The 26,147-nt window shown below is 42.4% G+C and overlaps 3 protein-coding genes and 1 long non-coding RNA gene across 4 annotated transcripts; 2 read left to right on the forward strand and 2 right to left on the reverse strand.

The window, feature by feature from the left end:
* The first annotated feature begins 4,188 nt into the window (after positions 1-4,188).
* On the forward strand, positions 4,189-6,123 carry wdyhv1 (WDYHV motif containing 1). Its single transcript, XM_041903808.2, has 6 exons — positions 4,189-4,399; positions 4,590-4,689; positions 4,785-4,835; positions 5,011-5,159; positions 5,284-5,408; positions 5,539-6,123. The coding sequence occupies exons 1-6, from the start codon at positions 4,320-4,322 to the stop codon at positions 5,643-5,645; spliced, it is 612 nt and encodes a 203-aa protein (XP_041759742.2). The 5' UTR covers positions 4,189-4,319; the 3' UTR covers positions 5,646-6,123.
* psma2b (proteasome 20S subunit alpha 2b) lies at positions 6,027-10,727 on the reverse strand. The gene is made up of 8 exons (XM_041903802.1): positions 10,621-10,727; positions 10,116-10,192; positions 9,772-9,904; positions 9,401-9,523; positions 7,752-7,833; positions 7,580-7,653; positions 6,600-6,657; positions 6,027-6,311 (listed from the first exon to the last, which is right to left on the reverse strand). The coding sequence occupies exons 1-8, from the start codon at positions 10,659-10,661 to the stop codon at positions 6,195-6,197; spliced, it is 705 nt and encodes a 234-aa protein (XP_041759736.1). The 5' UTR covers positions 10,662-10,727; the 3' UTR covers positions 6,027-6,194.
* A 477-nt stretch (positions 10,728-11,204) lies between these two features.
* On the reverse strand, positions 11,205-23,612 carry LOC121586792 (succinate dehydrogenase [ubiquinone] flavoprotein subunit, mitochondrial). Its single transcript, XM_041903784.2, has 15 exons — positions 23,504-23,612; positions 22,188-22,265; positions 21,823-21,984; positions 21,274-21,417; positions 19,925-20,089; positions 19,615-19,763; positions 19,119-19,243; positions 18,576-18,744; positions 16,424-16,619; positions 15,922-16,096; positions 15,600-15,718; positions 15,326-15,437; positions 14,627-14,757; positions 14,246-14,359; positions 11,205-11,778 (listed from the first exon to the last, which is right to left on the reverse strand). Exons 1-15 carry the CDS (start codon positions 23,561-23,563, stop codon positions 11,692-11,694), a joined length of 1,986 nt encoding a protein of 661 aa, XP_041759718.1. The 5' UTR covers positions 23,564-23,612; the 3' UTR covers positions 11,205-11,691.
* On the forward strand, positions 23,074-24,428 carry LOC121586818. Its single transcript, XR_006003965.2, has 3 exons — positions 23,074-23,403; positions 23,826-23,910; positions 24,344-24,428. It is a non-coding gene; the product is annotated as an uncharacterized LOC121586818 (long non-coding RNA).
* Positions 24,429-26,147: the final 1,719 nt, after the last annotated feature.

A 26,147-nucleotide genomic window follows, 5' to 3' on the forward strand; every position in this document is an offset into this window, starting at 1 on the left:
TTCTACAGATTGTGAATTGAAAATAAAAAATTTTGCTAAAAGTATTATTGTATTATTGATCGATTGACTATGACTTTTCAGATCACCCAGTAGTGCTATCTGCAGGGTTAGCTCCAGGTAAATATTGCAATCCTTCAGCCATTCCTGGACCTGTGACCAAAAACAAGCTACAAATGGACAGTACCAAAACAAATGATCTAATGATTCTGTCTCTTCGCAGCAAGATCTGCAGAGCTGGGAAGATTGTATCCCCCATATAAATAACATTCTATTGTTTGCAAGAATTTTGAATAATAATTTAATTTGAAAAATTCTAAGTTTTACATCTGGCGTAATTTTGCGTATCAGTTCATAAACCATTTGCAATGGAATCGATACGTCAAAAATCTCTTCCCAACTATTTTGCAATCTAAATGGGACAGCTGTCAATCGTTTGGTCCTTAAATGAAACTGGTACACCTTTTTATTTATCACAATTTTCTTTGACCAATTATGGTCTTTAATGCAGGGCCGACAGACAAGTTCCTTACTTTTTCCCCCTTCCACTTTCCTCTTCCATTTTTGAGATAATGCTGCAATTATTTGGTTGTAATTTTGGGTAGAGCAGACATTTCCATATGTTTCTGTTAGCTGCATGTGCGACATACCTCCACCAGTTCTACCTATGATATAATTTACGAAGATAATACATTTTTTAAACATGATTTCAAAAAATAATATTTTTTATATCAATTATTATGTTTGAGTTTAACCACAATATGTATTGCATTATTTGTTCTGTCGTTTCTGGGCGATTCAATTGAAATTGCAACCAACTTTCTATGGCTTGTTTTAGAAATATTGATATTTGGGAGATAATTTCCTTTTCAAATAACTGAAAGTGAGAGGTTGTAATCTGAGTAAAGGGAAAAAGGCCATTCTTGAACATTGGTTGAGACAATCTTACAGTGCTAGAGAACCAGTTCGGATTTAAGTATAACTTTTGTATGACTGAAGCTTTTAGTGGTAGGTCTAATGCTTTAATATTTAATCATTTCTGTCCTCCGAATTCATTACATAAATAGGCCCGTTTAATTTTGTCAGGCTTGCCGTTCCAAATAAAATTGAATATTATTTTCTCATTTAATTTAAAAAACTGTTCGCTAGGCGTAGGCAAGACCATATGCAAATAGGTAAACTGGGATAATACTAAAGAGTTACTCAGGGTGATTTTTCCACAAATAGACAGGTATTTACCTTTCCATGGTAGCAAGATATTATCAATTTTTGCTAACTTTCTATTAAAATGTATTGGAGTGAGATCATTTATTTCATTTGGGACATGTATTCCGAGTATATCCACATCACCATCAGACCATTTTATTGGTAAACTACACGGTAATGTACAAATTCTATTTTTTAGTGATCCAATACGTAATACAGTACATTTATCATAATTTGGTTGTAATCCAGAGAGGTTAGAAAATGTATCTAGATCCTCTATGAGGCTGTGGAGGGATTCAAGTTGTGGATTTAAAAGAACATGAATCATCAGCGTACAATGACACCTTTGTTTTTAAGCCCTGGATTTCTAATCCCTTGATATTATTGTTGGATCTGATTTTAATAGCTAACATTTCGATGGCCATAATAAATAGATATGCCAATAGTGGACAACCTTGTTTTACTCCTTTTGACAGTTTAAAACTTTCTGAGAAAAAGCCATTATTCACTATTTTACACCTAGGGTTACTATACATGATTTTAATCCATTTTATAAGAGATTCTCCAAAATTGAAATTTTATCAAAAGCATTTTACCAGTCGCACTTTATCCAAAGCCTTTTCAAAGTCAGCTATGAACCTGAAGCCCAGATTTTTCATAGTGTTGTTTCCAGTACTTGCCTTATCTTATCTCCAATGTATCGTCCATGTAAAAAACCTGTCTGATTAGAATGAAAAATGTCCCACAATACCTTTTTCATTCTATGCGCTATACATTTTGCTAGAATTTATGCATCACAACACTGAAGTGTAAGGGGCCTCCAATTTTTTAAATGGACAGGATCTTTATATTTCCCACTTGTATCCTGTTTCAGTAATAATGAAATCAGACCTTCTTCTTGAGTGTCTGAAAATCTACCATTTACATACGTCGATGTTAATGGGGGCCTGTTCGGCCCTCCTTTTCCTATAGTCCACGATCAGCTCCTTTGTCCTGCTCACATTGAGGGAGAGGTTGTTGTCCTGGCACCACACTGCCAGGTCACTGACCTCCTCCCTATAGGCTGTCTCATCGTTGTCGGTGAACAGGCCTACCACTGTTGTGTCGTCAGCAAACTTAATGATGGTGTTGGAGTCGTGCTTGGCCACGCAGTCGTGGGTGATCAGGGAGTACAGGAGGGGACTAAGCATGCACCCCTGAGGGGCCCCAGTGTTGAGGATCAGCGTGGCAGATGTGTTGTTGCCTACCCTTACCACCTGGGGGTGGCCTGTCAGGAAGTCCAGGATCCAGTTGCAGAGGGAGGTGTTTAGTCCCAGGGTCCTTAGCTTAGTGATGACCTTTGTGGGCACTATGGTGTTGAACGCTGAGCTGTCGTCAATGAACAGCATAGGTGTTCCTTTTGTCCAGGTGGGAAAGGGCAGTGTGGAGTGCGATTGAGATTGCATCATTTGTGGATCTGTTGGGACGGTATGCGAATTGGAGTGGGTCTAGGGTTTCTGGGATGATGGTGTTGATGTGCGCCATGACCAGCCTTTCAAAGCACTTCATGGCTACCGACGTGAGTGCTACGGGCGGTAGTCATTTAGGCAGGTTACCTTCGCTTTCTTGGGCACAGGGACTATGGTGGTCTGCTTGAAACATGTAGGTATTACAGACTCGGTCAGGGAGAGGTTGAAAATGTCAGTGAAGACACTTGCCAGTTGAAACATCTGAAGAATGGATGCTGTTGAGTCATACTCAGTGTATGATAGCAGGCCAGAGATGTCCATTCTGCAAATAAGGAGGGCTTTAGTTTATAAGGTACTCTCTCTGAGTCTCTGGGAGAGAGAGAGAGAGAGAGAGAGAGAGAGAGAGAGAGAGAGAGAGAGAGAGAGAGAGAGAGAGAGAGAGAGAGAGAGAGAGAGAGAGAGAGAGAGAGAGAGAGAGAGAGAGAGTCTTGCTAAATATTGTAATGGAAATGTAACAAATTCTGGGGACAGTTCCCACTACCCTAAATATGGCCATTTTGCCGCTGGACTCGCATGAACGTGTTAAGGCAAATTACGTAAGGAAGACAAGGAACAAATTCACATTTTGCAATGTGATGTCACCCCCTACCGACAAACTCCTGCGTAGCATGTGAAATGTGGCGACGTCCATGCCGGTGATAGGAAGGGAAAAATTAAGAAACATTTACATTTTAGTAGACACTCTTATCCAGAGAAACTAGGGTTAAGTTGCTTGCTCAGGGGCACAACGACAGACTTTTAAACTAGTATTTCGAAACAGCAACCTTTCGGTTACTGGACCAACGCTCTTAACTACTAGGCTACCTTTATTAGTTTGGCTACGAAGTGGTTTTCAGAGGATGCAGCGATGGAGGCTATGGAGAGAAGGTTGGAGAAGCTACAGCTGCGCTGGAATGCGATCAATATGGATGATAGTTCTGATGATATGGGTCGGGAGGATGAGGATCAAGGATCTGAATGGTCTGTAGTGGAAAGTAATAGGAAAAAGAGAGACCATGCTACTGAAAGCAGTGGTGCTTCTAGTGCAGAGAGCGTTGAGAGGGTGAAAGTAGGGAACCAGAGTAATGATGTCTCGGAGTAGAAAGTTGTGATGGTGTTTGATGTGACCACAGGGCCGCATCTACACCCTATCCCATTAACCAATGACATAAAGAAAGAGATAGGTGAAGTCAAGCTAGCCCGGTTCATTGGAAAGGGTAGACTGCTATTATCATGTGGTAGCCATGTTCAGCAAGGGAAAATTCTTTAAATGGAAACTCTCAATAGGAAGAAGATCAAAAGTACCTGGAGCTTATGCTACGTTGAGGTTGGGAGGGTTTTGGGAGAGGGGGAGGGTTTGTAAGAAGTTAGTAGGGATTTTTTTTTTTGTAGTTGTGCAGAATTAGCCAAACTGTGATTGATCGCACGCTCCAGCACAGTAGGTGGCGGCATGCACCTTAATAGCGGACCGCCATTATACCATAGAAGAAGACGACTCTCGTCCTCCGGCGGATACTTAAAAATGTAACACCAAAATATGTGGACTGCTGCAAAATCAACTGCTCATTGTTTTATGTTTTTAAATGCCGTTATTTTGTAGGGTCAGTCTGTTAAACTTTCAGGGAAGACATGCATAAAGAACACGTTTCATCAAAGTATGTCAACATCACTCCATCCAGGGACGAATGCGTGTACACAAGCTGTTACTGGTAATTGTCAGCAATGCATGCATGCTCAGAATGACGCTACGCTAGGTGGCTAGCTAAATACATATAATGGTAGCGGACTAAACTCCACTCTATGGTGAAGTTGACCATAAACTTCATTCACCATGGAGTGGAGTTTAGTCCGCTAATATAATGGGTGCATGAATTACATTTCAAAATCTTGCTTTTTCAGTGAGGAAAATGTATGGAAACTATGTGAACACATCAAGACTCAAACGCAAATACCTTTGGACGAGGTGTATGCAGTCTTTATATCAAATGAAAGAAAAATGGTGAGTTGTAGGTCGTTAAAAAGTGATTGTGAAGTTATGTGAATCTTTGTTAACCCTTCACTCTGTTATAAATTATTAATTTCCATTCCTCTCAGATCCCTATATGGAAACAGAAGTCCGGTCGTGGAGATGAACCTGTTGTTTGGGTAGGCAGTGTCCCTTGGCTTTCAGACAGACAGAGGATGGAGGAATCCAGAACGAGGAAATATGAAGCCACACCCTTGCCTTTTCTTTAGCATTATGTGAAAATATATATATTTTTTAGATTAATCAAAAGTATTACAACGGGTCGCTATATAACATTTATCATTCTGTTTGTAGGATTATCACGTTGTTCTACTTCATCAGAATCAGCAGGGACAGAGCTTTATTTATGACCTGGATACTGTCCTGCCTTTCTCCTGTCCTTTCAATGTTTACACTACAGAAGCCTTCCATACAGATCAGGTCCTTAAACCAGCTTTCTGGAGGTAAGCCAGTATTCATATTCAGTTATTTTTATTTATTTTATTCTAAGCAAGTATGTGTGTCAAGGTGATCGGTTCTCCTCATTGATAAACACTGTTGGACGCTTGTCTATTCAACGCTTTCCAGGAAGTTGCGAGTTATTCCTGCAGATACCTACCTGAAGAAGTTTGCCTCAGACCGGTCACACATGAAAGATGCAGATGGGACATGGCGCATGCCTCCACCGCTGTATCCTTGTATTGAAACAACAGGTACATCTCAGTCCTATTACATATTTATTGCTTGCAACACTCAATATTTGAATGGAAATCACAATTTGTCTGTGTGAGAAGGATATCAGGATTTTCTAACAGAAGAATGGGTTTCTTTCTATCGTTCCAGACTCTAAAATGAACTTGGATGACTTCATTAGTATGGATTCCAAAGTGGGATTTGGACATGTATACAGTCTCTCTGAATTTGTGAAACACTTTGCAGAAAAATTATGATTGCTGGTTTGAAGTTAATATACTTCATACAGAGATTGGTGGTTGCCTGCTGGGTATTTCTGCTTTTCTCAGCTCTAGACTACTACAGGGTCATAAGCCAGGAAACAACAATCCTCAATGTTACGCTTCTTATCCTGGTGGCAGAATATTTCTAAGCCATAGGAATAACCAGGAATATGTCTAAGTCATAAATACAGATGCCACTAAAACTAAATTATTACACATTGTATAGTTAAATTGCCTATGAAGCAAACAACTGTACAGAGATGACAGTTGTACAATGTATCTTAAGGTCATTTAAAGCAGTTAATGTATTTGTGTGGAAATGTTTACCTTTATTTTGTGAGATAAGCACAAGTTACAAGAGAAAAACATGGGAGCTTTAGTTTCTGGCATTTATTGATAGTTACTGAACTTGTCAGAGGGGAAGGAGAAACTGGAATACAAAGAAAAAATAAATGCTGTTATGTTGAAAATACAGGAGTCTAAATTATTTCAGTAATATCCAAATACGAAAAATCAAGTCACACCAACACGAGTCACTTTTTTTTAAGCAATGGCCGCCAAGTAGTCTTTCACTTCTGCGGGTGAGAGTCGCCTGAAGCCCGCTTCATTGCAGATCCCCACTTCAATATTGTCTTCGGTCATCTGACCCTCGAAGCTTTCCTGTGAATAAAAGTTATAGCATTCAGGATTCTGCTAATAACCCAAATGTCAAAAGATCACAAGAGAGTCTGTGGTCTGTTAAGACGTATCTGACGACAGGAATTGGTACAATTGGCCCAGCGTCGTCCGGGTTTGGCCGGTGTAGGCCGTCATTGTAAATAACAATTTGTTCTTAACTGACTTGCCTAGTTAAATAAAGGTAAAAGGAGAGCATAGAAGGGGACATTTCATGTATAGCCCTTTCCACATAGAAGCCCAGCAGGAGAGGCTTACAATTGATTAACTCACCTTCAATGTCAAGATAGCTGTGTGGATGGCGTCTTCCAGTTCCAGGTCCTCGTTGTATCTGAGTGAGGAGACACACAAATGACTTTACCCCACATTTATCAAAGGGTTACGAAGCACTGCAGTTGAACCATAACTGCCACACGACATGCTGAGGAGACTAAAAAGATTTGGCATGGGTCCTCAGATCCTCAAAAAAATTCTACAGCTGCACCATCGAGAGCATCCTGACTGGTTGCATCACCGCCTGGTATGGCAACTGCTTGGCCTCTGACCGCAAGGCACTACAGAGGGTAGTGCGTACAGCCCAGTACATCACTGGGGCAAAGCTCCCTGCCATCCAGGACCTCTATACCAGGCGGTGTCAGAGGAAGGCCCTCAAAATTGTCAAAGACTCCAGCCACCCTAGTCATAGACTGTTCTCTCTGCTACCGCACGGCAAGCGGTACCGGAGTGCCAAGTCTAGGTCCAAAAGACTTCTCAACAGCTTCTACCCCCAAGCCATAAGACTCCTGAACAGCTAATCATGGCTACCCGGACTATTTGCACTCCCCCCCCACCCCATCCTTTTTACGCTGCTGCTACTCTGTTAAGTATTTATGCATAGTCACTTTAACTCTACCCACATGTACATATTACCTCAACTACCTCAACTAGCGGTGCCCCCGCACATTGACTCTGCAACGGTACCCCCTGTATATATAGCCTCCCCTACTGTCACTTTATTTTACTGTATATATAGCCTCCCCTACTGTCACTTTATTTTACTTCTGCTCTTTTTTTCTCAACACTTTTTTTGTTGTTGTTTTATTCTTACTTTTTTTGTTTAAAATAAATGCACTGTTGGTTAAGGGCTGTAAGTAAGCATTTCACTGTAATGTCTGCACCTGTTGTATTCGGCGCATGTGACCAATAAAATTTGATTTGATTTGATGCTGGGAATATGGTGCCAATTGGGGGGACGGGAGAATTGATTGAAATACCTTTTCTCAAGGAATGTTTTCCCATTGACGTAGTTCTTCCCCATAGCAGTTGCTTTCCAGGCAAAATATGCTCCCTGGGTAGAGAAATCAAAACATGATTATCATCATGATCTCGCAACAAATACAGAAGACAAACATGTTCAGATAGCAAATGGTGGTAACCAGCCCTTACAGACGGATCAGACTGGAAAAGGTATGGTCGATCCTCATCCCAACCGGCGATCAGCAAGGACACTCCGAAAGGACGGACACCCCTGCAATAGAAGACAAAACATTTCAAAATATACATTTTAAAACATTTAAGCCTACATGAAGCAAGTTGACTCCATCATGAATGCATTCATTGTTCAAATCAAATTAACTACATTCATTGAATTACATAAAAAAAATTTCCCCCAGTCATTTCATTACATCCTATGATTCTTACTTGATAGTCTGAAAAGGAACATTGAAGAACGATCTGGCCATGTACTTTTATAATCTCCACCCGGCACAGCCAGAAGAGGACTGGCCACCTCTCGAAGTCTGATTCCTCTCTAGGTTTCTTCCTAGGTTCCTGCCTTTCTAGAGAGTTTTCCATAGCCACTCTGCTTCTACATCTGCATTGCTTGCTCTTTGTGGTTTTAGGCTGGGTATCTGTATAAGCACTTTGTGACATCTGTTTACAGTGCATTCGGAGAGTATTCAGACCCCTTGACTTTTTCCACATATTGTTACATTACAGCCTTATTCTAAAATTGTTCTACACACAATACCCCATAGTGAAAAAGCAAAAAAAAGTTTAGAAATATTTGCAAATTTAAGAAGAATAAAAAACGTTAATATCACATTTACATAAGTATTCAGACCCTTTACACTACTCAGTACTTTGTTGAAGTACCTTTGGCAGCGATTACAGCCTCGAGTCTTCTTGGATATGACGCTACAAGCTTGGCACACCTGTATTTGGAGAGTTTCTCCCATTCTTCTCTGCAGATCCTCTTAAGCTCTGTCAGGTTGGATGGGGAGCGTTGCTGCACAGCTATTTTCAGGCCTCTCTAGAGATGTTCGATCGGCTTCAAGTCCGGGCACTGGCTGGGCCACTCAAGGACATTCAGAGACTTGTCCCGAAGCCACTCCTGCGTTGTCTTGGCTGTGTGCTTAGGGTCGTTGTCCTGTTGGAAGGGGAACCTTAGTCTGAGGTCCTGAGCACTCTGGAGCAAGTTTTCATCAAGGATCTCTCTGTACTTTGCTCCGTTCATCTTTCCCTCGGTCATGACTTGTCTCCCAGTCCCTGCCTCATGGCTTGGTTTTTGCTCCGACATGCAATGTCAACTGTGGGACCTTATATAGACAGGTGTGTGCCTTTCTAAATCATGTCCAATCAATTTAATTTACCACAGGTGGACTCCAATCAAGTTGTAGAAACATCTCAAGGATGATCAATGGAAACAGGATGCACCTGAGCTCAATTTCGAGTATCAGAGCAAAGGGTCTGAATACTTATGTAAATAAGGTATTTCTGTTTTTTATTTTTAATACATTTGCAAAAGCCTGTTTTCGCATTGTCATTATGGGGTATTGTGTGTAGATTGATGAGGGAAAACATGTAATCCATTTTGGAATAAGGCTGTAACGTAACAAAATGTGGAAAAATTCAAGGGGTCTGAATACTTTCCGAATGCACTGTATGTAAAAAGGGTTTAAAAAAATAAACAGTTGACTTTTGGACTACTCCACATTTATATTCTGGTTATTTAAGCTAAGCGAGAACTGGTAATCACTGTCATGGTAAGCAAAAAATAAATCCTCAATAGGTAGCTACAGTATCATACTCCATACCCTGACTGTGTGTACTCCTGCATGACAGAGGCCACTCTCTGAACAAGCTGAGCTGTGGGTATGGGCTCCTGGTACACCAGGAAATACTGCTGGGCCAACTTCCTGGCTCTCCGGAGCAGCACCCTGTCAACACAACAAAGAGCATCTCGTCTCGTTACACTCAAGGTCTGTAACTTTAGTTTACTTGTTTATTGACTTTGTTTAAATCATGTATGCTAAGAAATCATAGACCGTAGCAATATTCTATAAACAACTACATCATGTTTCTATGAAGCAGTCAATATACTAGAGTGCATAGGGAGTGGAATATGTATAATACTATATGCTGAAGTTGATTTTCAGTAAGAATGAGTTCCCCATTCCCTCATTACCTGTAGTCAGGTCCCATGCCACTGTACACCATACCAATGTGTTTGGTTATAGGCTCGACTTTGTGAACACTGGTCTCGTCGTACAGGATGGACTTCTGTTTCTTCTCTGTTGCCAAGACAACTCCATTTGAGGCTGTAGGAAGGGGAGAAAAACGAAGTGACAACGCTTGGAATCAGCTCTCCTTACTTGAGGTGATAATGAAAGTCAATGTTCAGTTGTGTATAAGTCTGTTGAGGTGTTGAATTGGATGGGCACTGATTAATTAAATCAATAAAAACACTGAATAAATAGACAAGGTGGATGTAAACTACCTGCATCAAAATGTTTTAATTTAACTACTCACCTTTAATTCCTACAGCGGGTGCACCTGCGGCCACTGCTGCCAGGGCATATTCAATTTGGACCAGCTTCCCAGAGGGGCTGTTAGGAACAAGGAAGATATGTAACTAGATAACGTTAGTTATAGCACTAACCTACACCTGTTAATAGAAATGTTGTAAGTTAATCAGTTACATCTAGCTAACTGTGTAGCCTGTAACCAAAACTCGACGGGGGGTGTAAAACAAATTGCTAGCCACTGCAGTAGCTACAAATATTTAGACATTAGCCTAAATTACAGAGCTATCAATTGGCTTACGCTAGCTAGCTCGCTTCAACAGCTACCGGTAGGAAGCTAGCTAGTTAGCATCGGCGTGACACTGCATCTCTTGCAGAGTTGCCTCAAGTGTATTTAATGGCCATTGAGCAAGAACAAGATCACAATTATAGTAGAATATGGCCTCACGGTAAGGTGTTAATTGACTACGTTTTGTTTTGCGATGCAGAAATTTATTTTTCTTTTACTTTACCTGAAGGTAGTGAGGGAGAAACTGTATCCTCGTTCAGCCATTGTTAAACTGTCTTGAGGAAGGTTTTGCTGGACGGACCAGATAGCGGAAATGAACTACATGAAGTTCCGGTTCTGCCCATTTCTCTGTGAAACCGAAGGTCATATGCATATGAAACATGCACAAACTTTCACAGGACCCTCGGAATTCATGAATAAACGTTTTTTTTTACAAGTATTATCACAATGCAATTGATAATAGAAAGGCATTGTTTAGTTATTCTTTGTAGGGGTGTGGTCAGAGTGGATGTTAACAACCGGTCCCGTCAGAAGTAATTTGCATAAGTGCAAATGGTTTAAAATACATACATGTAATTCTATTACTTTCATCTTAAACACTTTTGTATTCAAAATACACATTTAACTCTGGTTTGCTGGCGCTTGCTCCGGCGACTATTGTATGAAAAATGTATGCACTCACTAACTGTAAGTCGCTCTGGATAAGAGTGTCTACTAAATGACTAAAATGTCAATGTATTGTATTTCAGATGGAACACGGACATGGCATTGTGGAGATGCACTACAGTCACTCTCAGACAGGAGGAATTTAGTTATTTGAGCATCTTTATTATGAAGATAAAACCAACAATACATGAAGCTAGCAAGATCAACAGAACTTTACATACAGCTGAGAAAATGTGCGTTTCCTTGAGCAAAGGCGGCCACCGAGTTAACAAATGGAGTATTGTATTGGCATTGTGTGTGGATATCTTAAACATGGGGTTTCCCCCCCCCCCCCCAACCCCCAACCGTGATTGCGCTTTTCTTTTTACACAGATTTCTAGAATCATTCAATATTTAAATATGTATTTGCCTGTAAGAACTATAGCAAATGTGGTGAAAGTTTAAAGTACACACAAAACAGTCAAGTTTGCACATTTCTCTTAAGTTTACAGTAGGTTTCAGTTTATTATTGTCACGTATAGTATTTATGAGCAAAAGGAGAGTCCTGTTGAAACTTCATATAAATGATCACTGCAAAAGCCTAAATTCTGATCATACATAAAATAGTTGGCATTGGATAGATATGTGCTTAATAGGAACGGATGGCAGGAGGGATAGCAGCACAGTCCTCTGCATCCAGTGAGTTATCAATAACCGGTCTGTATTTCAGAGTTACCTGTAACAAAAGCACAAAAAGGGAGAAATGAGGTGAGTGATGGCAAATGTACATTGGCATGTACCTAGACTGCTATTATTGTGCCATTAAGCATGAACGTATGTTACAATTAGGCTTGGGCATTATACCGTGTACCGGGGTATTTGGAAATACCAACAGTATGCTACGCCACTGCTTATAACTAACTATAAGTTAAGTATAACTACAGTGGCATGTATTCACAGATGCCAAGGGAAGCCAGGCTATAATGGTTTCCGAGCTGGTCATGGGTGCACCTCAGCCACGCTCAAGGTCCTAAACGATATTATGACTGCCTCGCCTGGTTCACCAACTACTTCTCAGATAGAGTTCAATGTGTCAAATCGGAGTGCCTGTTGTCTGGACCTCTGGCAGTCTCTATGGGGGTGCCACTGGGTTCAATTCTTGGGCCGACTCTTTTCTCTGTGTATATCAATGATGTCGCTCTTGCTGCTGGTGACTCAGATCCACCTCTACGCAGACGACACCATTTTGTATACATCTGGCCCTTCATTGGACACTGTGCTAACAAACCTCCAAACGAGCTTCAATGCCATACAACACTCCTTCCATAGCCTCCAACTGCTCTTAAACGTTAGTAAAACTAAATGCATGCTCTTCAATTGAACGCTGCTTGAACCCGCCCACCCGACTAGAATCACTACTCTCGGCGGGTCTGACTTAGAATATGTGGACAACTACAAATACCTAGGTGTCCGGTTAGACCGTAAACTCTCCTTCAAGACTCACATTAAGCATCTCCAATCCAAAGTTAAATCTAGAATCGGCTTCCTATTTTGCACTATGGCCTATTTATTGCCTTACCTCCATAACTTACTACATTTGCACACACTGTATATAGATTTTCTATTGTGTTATTGACTGTACGTTTTGTTTACCCCATATGTAACTCTGTGTTGTTGTTGTTTTTAAAATCGCACTGCTTTGCTTTATCTTGGCCAGGTCGCAGTTGTAAATGAGAACTTGTTCTCAACTGGCTTACCTGGTTAAATAAAGGTGAAATAAATATAAATAAACCCCCCCCCCAAAAAAAAATGTATCAAGAAAAAAATACTAAATAAAATAATGTATCGTTCGTCTCTGTGTTTCATAATTTTCCTTCAATTGGCAAAGGGCTGAATGTATCTCACCGACACGGTCTCTGTACGTGAAGCCCATCTATGGTCAATAAGAGTATTCTACTGTTGCCGCCCGTAGCATTGAATGCTAGCGAAGCCAGCGAGCATTTGGCCTCCCTTGATATACATTTTTTTTATACAATAATAACCAAATCAGCGTTGAGCTAAACTGAGTGAGCTCAGCTGTGAATGGTCCTGGTACACAAAAAAGTGTCAAGGGAAGCCAGTTTGGATTTGGCTTCAGACCAAATCACAACAAGCCAAACGTCACTGACAGAAAAAAAACTTGAATTGTTCCGTTGTTGTCCTCAGGTGGGCAAAAATTGGCCCTGGATGGAGATAGGGATTTGGACCTGTGGTTTTCCTTAATTATCCGTACTGGCCAACGATTATAACGGCGATTCTGATCCAACCCTAAATTCATACATTGTGCCTCTGGCCTGAGAGGATGTAAGTTCAATATGTAGCTAGATGTAGTAGGCTAATGTTAACTAACTGGCTAGTGATTGCCCATGAAAGGAAGTTGGGCTAGCGAGCCAGTATTTTAGCCAGGTAGCCGAGGACAACAAAAACTAAAAGGGTGAACTGTATGACACAGTCATAGACCGTTTAGGCAACATGAAAGAGGATGATGATGTCATTGGCGTTTCTCTACAAGTAGGGTGAGTCAACATGTTTTTTCTACTTACGCACACACACAGAAATCAGCATCATGGACAGCCATATGATATATAGCTTACGTTGATTGGACTAAATTGTTTTTGGAATCTTTTAGTTGTCACTATTAGACTAAGCAGAGGTGATTTGATGATGTTGAAATGTTGAAGTTGAAATGTTGCTGGAGTAGTGGAGGCAGCTCCTGTTTTCTTTGCGACTTGCGGTAACTCTCTGTGGTTCTAAATCAATAGTTGTTTAGTAGTTGGAAAATGTCGGAAACATTAACTTGATTGACCATGCTGTAGGTCATTTATCTGTTTGTTACATGTAATGTGCTTTGTGGACTCCACCGGACAGAGGTTGCTCTCCGGTTTTGCGATGAAACAAAGGTGTGGTTGAATTTATTCTGCCACTGTCTTCTTTTTGTCTTGGACTTAGGCCTATATATCATGGTGGCAAGGCATACGAACTAACAGGTTATAGAGCAAACAACGCAATTATCACAACACAGGTTGTAATATGGCCCCCTGGCTTGGCTTCCCCAGTTATACCAACCCTAGTTACAATTAATCCTGTCATTTATATTTAGAAAAATAAAATAAATCTGAAGTTAACACAATTAGACATGGACTTGGTTTTGTGAGCGTACTTACCTTCCCTGTCTTATGATCCACAGTGGACAGGGTGTGTTTCCTCCAGTGCTCTTCCATGGGCTTCCTCACCTGTCCCGCCAGAGGCTTGGCGTAGTCAAGCTCATCCATACGGTCCTGCAATGTTACATAGGCCTCTTTCAGAATGACATCAGTCTACATATTGTTACAACTACTGCTGGAGAGAGCTCCTATAGTTGTTTTATGGTGGATGTTTACAGCATTAAAAGCATTGTCTGTCAATATCCCAAAAAAAAATCCACATCAAGACCCCTACTGTGAAACAAAATGAAACCACTGAATGCATAGAAGAAGTAATCTCACTTTGCCAGAAAACAAATTCTCATTGCGGACCAGGCTAATATAGGAGTGGTTTGTTCTTACCTTGAAGTCCTCTCTGGAGTGGGCTCCCCTGCTCTCCTGGCGCTGCTCGGCGGAGTTGATGGTCTGCACAGCGTTCAGCATAAGGTTCTGCAGCTCTAGGGTCTCCACCAGGTCAGTGTTCCACACAATACCTGAGGGGAAGAGACAGAGTGAATACCTGAGGGGAATACCTGAGGGGAGGACACAGAGTGAATACCTGAGGGGAATACCTGAGGGGAGGACACAGAGTGAATACCTGAGGGGAATACCTGAGGGGAGGACACAGAGTGAATACCTGAGGGGAATACCTGAGGGGAGGACACAGAGTGAATACCTGAGGGGAATACCTGAGGGGAGGACACAGAGTGAATACCTGAGGGGAATACCTGAGGGGAGGACACAGAGTGAATACCTGAGGGGAATACCTGAGGGAGGACACAGAGTGAATACCTGAGGGGAATACCTGAGGGGAGGACACAGAGTGAATACCTGAGGGGAATACCTGAGGGGAGGACACAGAGTGAATACCTGAGGGGAATACCTGAGGGGAGGACACAGAGTGAACGCCAGAACTTGAACACTGCTACAGAACATCTTTACGTGTATGTTTGATGTTTTTACAACCAAGCCCAACAATGGGACAACAAAGGTCTGCCTCTGCTAGAAGGGGCAATTGAAAGACAATTCCTATCACATCAGCAGAGGGAATGAGATGCTGACCTCTGTCGAAGGTCTTGATGTCGTCCAGGGTCTGGTAGATGGCGTCCATCTTGTCACATCCCTCCTTCAGGACCTTGCCGGTACGGAACACAGCGGCGTGGTTCTGCATGGTCTGACAGCAGAGAGAGAGGGGAACACAGGCTTAGAGAAGATGTGATGGTACTGTACAAGTCCTCATTAAAGCCCGTTACCAGTAAATTTGACAAACATCCAAGGTCAATTCCCTAATATGGATGTTAGACATCCGTTCCATTTGTATTTTTAGGATCCATACCTTCTGCATGTTCACTCTGATCTCAGAGGTCCTCATGCTACCGTCAGCAAACCTCAGCTTGTCCAGGTTAGCCACAGACTCCTCTCCTGCGTTGGGCTTCAGGGGGGAGAGCTTCTCTCCTGCAGAACCATCACATTGTCAGGATTGTAAAAACGTATTTAACTATTTAAAATCTGTTATTCGTCCAGGTTAGTGCCATTGCGATACTTTTTCAAGGAAGTCTTGCCCTGGCCTTTACACTGAAAAGTTGTGGGACAATGCATTAATGCATGTGCTTTTTGTCTTGATGAGGGTTGAAAAACAGAGAGTATTGAGTTGTTACCTGGAGTGCAGATGTCAGCGATTGTGTGAGCACAGGCGCGTCCAAACACCACCAGGTCCAACAGGGAGTTGGCTCCCAGACGGTTGGCACCATGGACACTGGCACAGGCAGCCTCGCCACAGGCAAACAGCCCTGGCACCACCTTGTCACCATCCTCAGGCGTGTGGGTGATGACCTGTGGAGAACAGGACAGTATATCATTATTATATAATATAGGTTTAATGTAACCAAACTAGTGGAGGTCCAGTTCTCATTGCATCTGTCTACTTATTTTAGGGTTCTTCAACAGGACTTAAAAAAAATAATAATATGCAGACAGTTTTTAAAAACATTTTTAGTCATTTTGCAGATGCTCTTATCCAGAGCGACTTACAGTTAAGTGAGTGCATACATTTTCATACTGGCCCCCCGTGGGAATCGAACCCACAACCCTGGCGTTGCAAGTGCCATGCTCTACCAACTGAGCTACACGGGGGGCTTTTCTATGGGTCCTACTAGTTACCTGTCCCCTGTAGTTGGTGGGGACTCCTCCCATGTTGTAGTGGACGGTGGGCAGGACAGGGATGGGCTCTTTGGTGACGTCCACGCCGGCGAAGATCATGGCGGTCTCAGAGATGCCGGGCAGACGGGTGGCCAGCTGCTGTGGGGGGAGATGGTGCAGCTGCAGGTACGCATGGTCCTTCTCTGGGCCACATCCCCTAGGGACACAGATACAGGGCTGTTAGCATGACCGGTACACATGGGGTTTCTCTGGGTCACACAGATACAGGGCTGTTAGCATGACCGTAGTCTTTCACAACTGAAACTCATAGCAAGGTGGGGTCAACCCCATTGGAATTTGGAAGTTGTGGGTAGATTCCAAATTAATTCAATTTCCCATCATTCAAATTCAAGTGCATTTCTTGAGGTCGATTTGAGTTTACCAAAGCATTCTAGATTGAATATCTATTTGAAGCCATTTTACACGTTGTTTTAAAACCGTGTATGCCAATATCAAATCACTGGTCTGACAACCATGGAGCATGCAGCGTCCCACATACAGTGCCTCCAGAAAGTATTCATACCCCTTGACTTATTCCACATTTTTTTGATACAGCCTGAATTCAAGATGGATTTTTTATTTATTTTTATCTGACCCATCTACACACAATACCCCATTATGACAACGTGAACACATGTTTTTAGATGTTTTTTGCTAATTTATTGAAATGAAATACAGAAATCTCATTTACATACTGTAAGTATTAACACCCTATACATGTTAGAATCATCTTTGGCAGCAATTACAGCTGTGAGTCTTTCTGGGTAAGTACAATATTTGCACATTCTTTTTTTAAATTTTATTTCAAGCTCTGTCAAATTGGTTGTTGACCATTGCTAGACAGCCATTTTCAATTCTTGCCATAGATTTTCAAGCCGATTTAAGTCAGAACTGTAACTAGGCAACTCAGGAGCATTCAATGTCGTCTTGGTAAGCAGCTTCAGTGTATATTTGGCCTTGTGTTTTAGGTTATTGTCCTGCTGAAAGGTGAATTTGTCTACCAGTATCCTGTTGGAAAGCAGACTGAACCAGGTTTTCCTCTAGGATTTTGCCTGTGCTTAGCTCTATTCCGTTTATTTTTATCATTAAAAAAAACGCCCTAGTCCTTGCCGATGACAAGCATACCCATAACATGATGCAGCCACCACCATGCTTGAAAATATGAAGAGTGGTACTCAGTGATGTGTTGTGTTGGATTTGCCCCAAACATAATGCTTTGTATTCAGGACATAACGTTCATTTCTTTGACACATTTTTGTGCAGTTTTACTTTAGTGTCTTATTGCAAACAGGATGCATGCTTTGGAATATATTTATTCTGTAGAGTCTTCCTTCTTTTAACACTGTCATTTAAGTTAGTATTGTGGAGTAAATACAATGTTTATCCATCCTCAGTTCTTTCCTATCATAGCCATTCAACTGTAACTGTTTTAATGTCACCATTGGCCTCATGGTGAAATCCCTGAGCGGTTTCCTTCCTCTCCGGCAACTGAGTTAGGAAGGATGCCTTTATCTTTGTAGTGACTGGGTGTATTGATACACCATCCAAAGTGTAATTAATAACTGCACCATGCTCAAAGAGAAATTAAATTGTACATTTTAGTCATTTAGCAGACGCTCTTATCCAGAGCGACTTACAGTTAGTGAGTGCATAAATTTTTATTTATTTTTCATACTGGCCCCCCGTGGGAATCGAACCCACAACCCTGGTGTTGCAAGCGCCATGCTCTACCAACTGAGCTACACGGGACCTGTCTGCTTTTTAATTTTTTTACCCATCTACCAATAGGTGCCCTTCTTTGCGTGGCATTGGAAAATCTCCCTGGTCTTTGTGGAATCTGTGTGTGAAATTCACTGCTCGACTAAGGGACCTCATAGATAATTGTATGTGTGGGTTACAGAGATGAGGTAGTCATTCAAAAATTATTGCACACAGAGTGAGTCAATGCAACTTATTATGAGACTTGTTAAGCACATTTTTACTCTTGAACTTATTTAAGCTTGCCATAACAAAGGGGTTGAATACTTTCTGAAGGCACTGTATGTTTCAGTTATCTAGCATCAGTCCAATGATTCTGTGGGTGGTCATGGAAGACACCTGGCGGGGATCTTACCTGCCCTCTCGGATCTCGATTGTAATGGAGCGGGACACCACGTCTCTGGAGGCCAGGTCCTTGGCGTTAGGGGCGTACCGCTCCATGAAGCGCTCACCCTCGCTGTTGATGAGGATTCCTCCCTCACCACGGCAACCCTCTGTGATCAGACAGCCGGCTCCATAGATGCCTAGAGGGATAATGTTAGGTCACAAGTTATATGAAACCAGCACTGAGGGAGGGCACTTCACACCCAATGATAATTATAGTATGATTATGTATCCACAGTATGTAAAGGGTTAGTCTGCCAGCCCTCTGACTTACATGACCATTTGACTTATCCGACATCAACGATACTAGCTATGTCATGAAACACACATAATTATTCAGCAATTACCTTCCGACTAAGCAGAGAAACATTTTCAAGATGACACTTCTGATAGGTCTATTCTGAGTGCTAATCCATTTTTCTCCAATAAATGTTTATTTAATGTTCTTTCCGTCTCGTAAAATTCATTCCCTAGCAGACAGGTCTCTATTGCCAATCTGATATAGGACACCGACCTGTGGGGTGGAACTGGACAAACTCCAGGTCTTGGCAGGGCAGGCCAGCACGGGTCACCATGGCATTACCGTCTCCTGTGCTGGTGTGGGCTGAGGTGCAGCTGAAGTAGGTACGGCCATAACCACTAGATTGAGCAGAGAGGCAGGATTAAGACTCAGGGCACAATAGGAGCACTTTCAATTGTCATCAAGGAGGCACCTTCTGTTCAGGTGCGGATTAAAAAAAAAAAGTTACCAGATTATTTGGAACAAGCCTTCTAACTATACTTATTCGCTACAGAAACACCCGACACAGAGAACCAGATACATACCCTGTGGCAATGACTGTCCTTGGACCTGAATACATACCCTGTGGCAATGACTGTCCTTGGACCTGAATACATACCCTGTGGCGATGACTGTTCTTGGACCTGAATACATACCCTGTGGCGATGACTGTTCTTGGACCTGAATACATACCCTGTGGCGATGACTGTTCTTGGACCTGAATACATACCCTGTGGCGATGACCGTGTTCTTGGACCTGAAGCGGTGGATGGATCCATCCTCCATACACAGAGCAATCACTCCCTTGCACTCTCCATCCTCCATCAGCAGGTCCAGGGCAAAGTACTCCACAAAGTAGCTGGTGTCATACCTCAGAGACTAAATAAGTGAGAAGCATAGAAGAGTGATAGATGACTGACTGGCATAAACAGGTCAGAATTTGACTTTTGGGATTCTAAAAGCAGTGTGTCAGTAAAAGGGGATTCAGAGGACTGCAAGTGGTGAATTATGGGATTTTGAGTACAGAGAGTGTGACGTACCCGTCCGTAGAGTGTGTGCAGGAGGGAGTGGCCGGTTCTGTCAGCTACGCAGCAGCACCTGTGGGCCTGGCCTCCTTTGCCAAACTTCAGACTCTGGCCTCCAAAAGCCCTCTGGTAGATCTTACCATCCTCGGTACGGCTGAAGGGCATGCCAAAGTTCTCCAGCTGGGGACGCAAAACAGTCAAATCACTGCTTCACAACAGTTATTTTCATAACAGGAAGCTAGACAAATTAAGTTAGCTAAGAAATAATACATGAATGCTTTAATTTGATCAGCCTATCAGTGTTTGTTTTGATGTTGTTCCAATCCTTTGTGATTAGGGTGATTTCAACTGAATCCCCCAAAAATTAGAGGCTACATAATTACACTAATACACTTGCATTTTAGCTAATTATATAATTACACAGAATGTATTAAATCAAATTGTTTAAGTCTACATAAAGGCAGCTACACAACATTGCAGAGCAGATTAAGGGCATTGAAAGGCCACTTCCACTTGTTTTGGTACATCAGAAGGGATGAAAGAGGACAGGACAGCATGCCACATTCCCCTGATGGACCCTTCTTCCATCTCCACTGTTAGCATGCCACATTCCCCTGATGGACCCTTCTTCCATCTCCACATTCCCCTGATGGACCCTTCTTCCATCTCCACTGTTAGCATGCCACATTCCCCTGATGGACCCTTCTTCCATCTCCACATTCCCCTGATGGACCCTTCTTCCATCTCCACTGTTAGCATGCCACATTCCCCTGATGGACCCTTCTTCCATCTCCACTGTTAGCATGCCACATTCCCCTGATGGACCCTTCTTCCATCTCCACTGTTAGCATGCCACATTCCCCTGATGGACCCTTCTTCCATCTCCACATTCCCCTGATGGACCCTTCTTCCATCTCCACTGTTAGCATGCCACATTCCCCTGATGGACCCTTCTTCCATCTCCACTGTTAGCATGCCACATTCCCCTGATGGACCCTTCTTCCATCTCCACTGTTAGCATGCCACATTCCCCTGATGGACCCTTCTTCCATCTCCACTGTTAGCATGCCACATTCCCCTGATGGACCCTTCTTCCATCTCCACATTCCCCTGATGGACCCTTCTTCCATCTCCACTGATGGACCATGCTTTTATCTCCACTGTTAGCATGCCACATTCCCCTGATAGTCCCTTCTTCCAGCTCCCCTTTCAAGAGGCTGTTGGTTACCTTTCCATACATGACAATATTTGCCACAGAAGAACTGTCAGAGGCATAGTTTCATTTAAGTTCCCGTCTTGCTTTATCCCTCTGACAGATCTAAAGCACTGGAAAAACTGTATGTGTGTGTGTGTGTGTGTCTCACCTCCACCACGGCATGTGGAGCCTGCTCTGTCATGTAGTGGATGGCGTCCTGGTCTCCCAGCCAATCAGATCCCTTCACCGTGTCGTAGAAGTGCCACCTCCAATCATCTCCCTCCATGTTCCCAAGGGCTGCGTTGATCCCACCCTAAATGCAAAAACAACTGTTTAGGACCACTGGGAGAAAGATAAATAATCTTACAGAATTAATGGGCATATTGTCAGTACAGAGAGTTGGTCAAGGGCCGTTTCAAAGTGCATGATCAGCGTGAACTTTGGACGGCTTTATGTAGAGACTGCATGGAGGTAGGCTTAATACAAGTGTAACACATTAAGGTGGCTGATAACGCCACTGCAGTGGGATATGATTGAGTCATTGTGATTTTAAATGGCATTGCTGCCTTCTGTGGATAATGCAAACAGAGTGAAAGTGGCCTCATTATAATGAACAGTTAAAAACGCAACACTTCACTTAAAAAGGGGACCATCTGGGATATTCCCTCCTTTGACATGGTCACTTTCCATTGATTCTTGTAGATATAACTTCACCTACCTGTGCAGCCACCGTGTGTGACCTGGTGGGGAACAGCTTTGTGACACAAGCTGTGTTGAAGCCAGCCTCAGACAGGCCGAAAGCAGCACGCAGACCTGCTCCGCCGGCACCCACAACCACCGCATCAAACTCATGGTCTACCACGGGGTACTGTGTGGAGATCTGTAAGCAAGGACCCACAAAACAGTCACAAACCATATAGCTACATTTCAGTATTTTCTCTAGTTAGAGTTTTGTTTATACAAATTGCCTCTACAAGCACTGAGACAAATAACAATCTAAAAGTCAATATAGTTTGTGCAAAAAAATATTGAATCCATTCATACAGTACTGTCAATGATGAACATGGGAGTATGCAGACTTACGCCATCTGACACTTTAGAGTTGTTCTTCCCATAGATTGAGAAGTGGAGCTTCCTGGAGCTCTGGGATACTGCCGGAAGCTAAATTGGGGGGGAAAACTTGGTAAATATAGGCCTAACTCATAGGCTATGCTTGGCTATTGATGAAAGTACTAAATTGCTTAAATAACACTCGGCTAATCCACACAATGGAATGGGTTTTTTCAAGTCAATGTATGCCTTTACTATGGGTTTCTAAAGTTAGTCTAGTTTGCTCACTGTTTTCAAATGCAGCAGAAACCCAACCAGCTGATTGTGACATAACTAAGGTGAGAACACTGCCTCAACAAAGTTGCCTAGTTGTGTTACAAAATCATTACACGTGTACAATAGGGCTTCTTAAAAGCATTTCAACCAATATTTCTGAGAGGAAAGATACACATTTGTAGGTGTGTAAACACAGACTAATTTGTAGGAGTGTTCAGACTAATTTACATTATAATGTCGTGACAAATATATTGATTTCAAAATCATATAGCTAGGTAAATGTCTCTGGCATCGTATAGTATTCTCACGTCCTCCCATCTAAACAAACAGCTTCCTTGCTTTTCGTCCGCAACCAAACATCCTCAAAACAACTCTAGCTAGCTAAAAATGTGCCAGTCTCAACATCCCCTCTTAAAACACAGCATTCATTCAAAAGAAAAACAGTCGAGAGACATTATTTGTGATAAAATATAAATCAGTGTTTTTACTGACAACACAAACGAACTCAGCCAACAGTTCGTTTTGCATGGCCCGGTTACCCGGTGATTGGATATTTCGCCTTAGGGCCAATGCAATTGTCCCAAAAAAACTACATACACCGCATCACCGGGGCACCGGGCCATGAAAAACGAATTGGCCCACTGGGAACTAGGCTAATGCTTGGTTAGCCACATTGCTAACAGATTCTTAGGTAACTTGCCTTGCTTGACCTTCAATGCACTGATGTTTATGGCTACAGCAAGATTCAACCCACCGAAATACTCAAGCAATACAAAGTATATTAATCAAGTTATTCGTCAGAATCGAATTGCCATGGAAATGTAAAATGACAACATTGAAACTGCGACAGAAACGAAGCTAGCGCCCTCTTCGTATTGTATAGAAAATGATAGCTACAGTAGCTAACGTTGACTACGTTACGAAACCACAGCAATGGTGAACCATCATTGACCTACTGATGTTACCAAACAAGGTACTGCGAATATCAGCTCATATGGACACATTCACGAAGCCAACATATAAAGTAGTTCATAGTGATATACTAAAGCAACAGTTTGTTTCCAAATACTTACCGCCTTGGCTGACAGCACCTTTTTGGCGAGGACACGGGAGGCAGTACACACCGCGGCCATGATGGGTACTCGCTTTGTCTGGCAAGATCAACGTTATCAAACCGCTCTGACATATCTTGTGTCCCGGTGTATGCCGGTGCCGGAGTATACCATCTCAAGAGTGGGATTCATTTGGTCAAAGGAAAAATGAATAGTCCTCATTGATGAAATACAGTATTCATTATATAGTCAAGTAATTTCTATGTAACTGTTATCATATTTTACAACTCATATAATTCGCTTTCCGATATCTAAATTAACTCAATTTTAACTCCCCTTTTAGAATTCTAGGTGGGAAATTATGCATTGTTTATTCAGGAAGAGAGACGAATGACGTTCGATTGAAGAGACATTCTTGAACATAAAAGGTATCTTCAAGGTTACTTAATCCATGCTTTCCTTTTGGTAACAATGTTTTACTAAATTGGTTTGAATGGAATTGAATGCATAATGTATTGAGCCAGATTAGCCTTTCCAAAATGAAGCTAGCTGTCAAGATGATGAGGCAAAACCTTATTTTGTGTTTGTATGAACAATCTCCTTGGTATGACAGTTATAGCTTGGTGGTCAACCACATCTGTCAACTGTGTAGTTTATCTTCAGTAAAGATATCCCCCCTCAATTCTGAATGATGGGGTCATTTTTGCACAAATTACCCCATTTGTATGTCAATAAATTGTTTCATGATTGTGTTCTTATAACGTTACCAGAGCAGTTAACTCTTATTATGTTGAGCAGCCCATGCCCCTTAGAGTCAGAGATGATAACACTCATTGAATTTACTGTACGCTACCTCTGCAGGCCAGATGAACAACCTGACGCTAAGGACCAGGCCCAAATCTCCCGGACCAGGCCCAAATCCCGGTCATTCGCATGAAGAGGAGACACAGATCCGGCTGCCTTGTGAGAATTCGTAGGCGAGTGGGTAACCCGCCTGTACCATCCGTTCTATTGGCCAATGTGCAATCACTGGAGAATAAACTCGAAGAGCTCTGTTCGAGACTATCCTACCAACGGGACTTTAAAAACTGTAATATCACAGTGTCATGGCTGAACGACGACATGGATAATATACAGTTGGCTGGGTTTTCCGTGCATCAGCAAGACAGAACAGCTACCTCCGGTAAGACGAGGGGTGTTGTTCTGTGCCTATTTGTCAATAACAGCTGGTGCGCGATCTCTAATATTAAGGATGTCTCAGGCAGAGTACCTCGTAGCTGTCTATTTACCACCACAAACCAAAGCTGGCACTAAGACCGCACTCAATGAGCTGTATAAGGCCATGAGCAAACAAGAAAATGCTCATCCAGAAGCGGCGCTGCTAGTGGCCTAGGACTTTAATGCAGGGAAACTTAAATCCATTTGACCTCATTTCTACCAGCATGTCACATGTGCAACCAGAGGGGAAAAAAAGTCTAGACCACCTTTACTCCACACACAGAGATGCATACAAAGCTCTCCCTCGCCCTCCATTTGGCAAATCTGACCATAATTATATCCTCCTGATTCCTGCTTACAAGCAAAAACTAAAGCAGGAGGTACCAGTGACTCGCTCAATACGGAAGTGGTCAGATGACGCGGATGCTACGCTACAGGGCTGTTTTGCTAGCACAGACTGGAATATGTTCTGGGATTCATCCAATGGCATTGAGGAATATACCACCTCAGTCACCGGCTTCATCAATAAGTGCATCAACGACGTCGTCCCCACAGTGACCGTACGTACATATCCCATGGATTACAGGCAACATCCGCACCGAGCGAAAGGCTAGAGCTGCCGCTTTCAAGGAGCGGGACACTAATCTGGATGCTTATAAGAAGTCCCGCTATGCCCTCAGACGAACCATCAAACAGGCAAAGCTTCAGATTTCTTATAAGCATCCGGATTAGTGTCCCGCTCCTTGAAAGCGGCAGCTCTAGCCTACTACACTGGCTCTGACGCTCGTCGGATGTAGCAGCGCTTGAAAACTATTACGGACTACAAAGGGAAACCCAGCCGCGAGCTGCCCAGTGACGCGAGCCTACCAGACGAGCTAAATGCCTTTTATAATCTCTTCGAGGCAAGCAACACTAAGGCATGCATGAGAGCACCAGCTGTTCCGGACGACTGTGTGATCACGCTCTCCGTAGCCAAATGTGTACTAAAGCATGCGCGGACAAACTGGCAAGTGTCTTCACTGACATTTTCAACCTCTCCCTGACCGAGTCTGTAATACCTACACTACCGGTCAAAAGTTTTAGAACACCTACTCATTCAAGGGTTTTTCTTTATTTTTACTATTTGCTACTTTGTAGAATAATAGTGAAGACATCAAAACTATGAAATAACACATATGGAATCATGTAGTAACCAATAAAATGTTAAACAAATCAAAATATATGTTATACTTCAAATAGCCACCCTTTGCCTTGATGACAGCTTTGCACACTCTTGGCATTCTCACAACCAGCTTCATGAGGTAATCACCTGGAATGCATTTCAATTAACAGGTGTGCCTTGTTAAAAGTTAATTTGAGCCAATCAGTTGTGTTGTGACAAGGTAGGGGGGTATACAGAAGATAACCCTATTTGGTAAAAGACCAAGTCCATATTATTGCAAGAACA

This window comes from Coregonus clupeaformis, chromosome 17, assembly GCF_020615455.1.
Source record: "Coregonus clupeaformis isolate EN_2021a chromosome 17, ASM2061545v1, whole genome shotgun sequence".
In the NCBI taxonomy this organism is placed as follows: domain Eukaryota; kingdom Metazoa; phylum Chordata; class Actinopteri; order Salmoniformes; family Salmonidae; genus Coregonus; species Coregonus clupeaformis.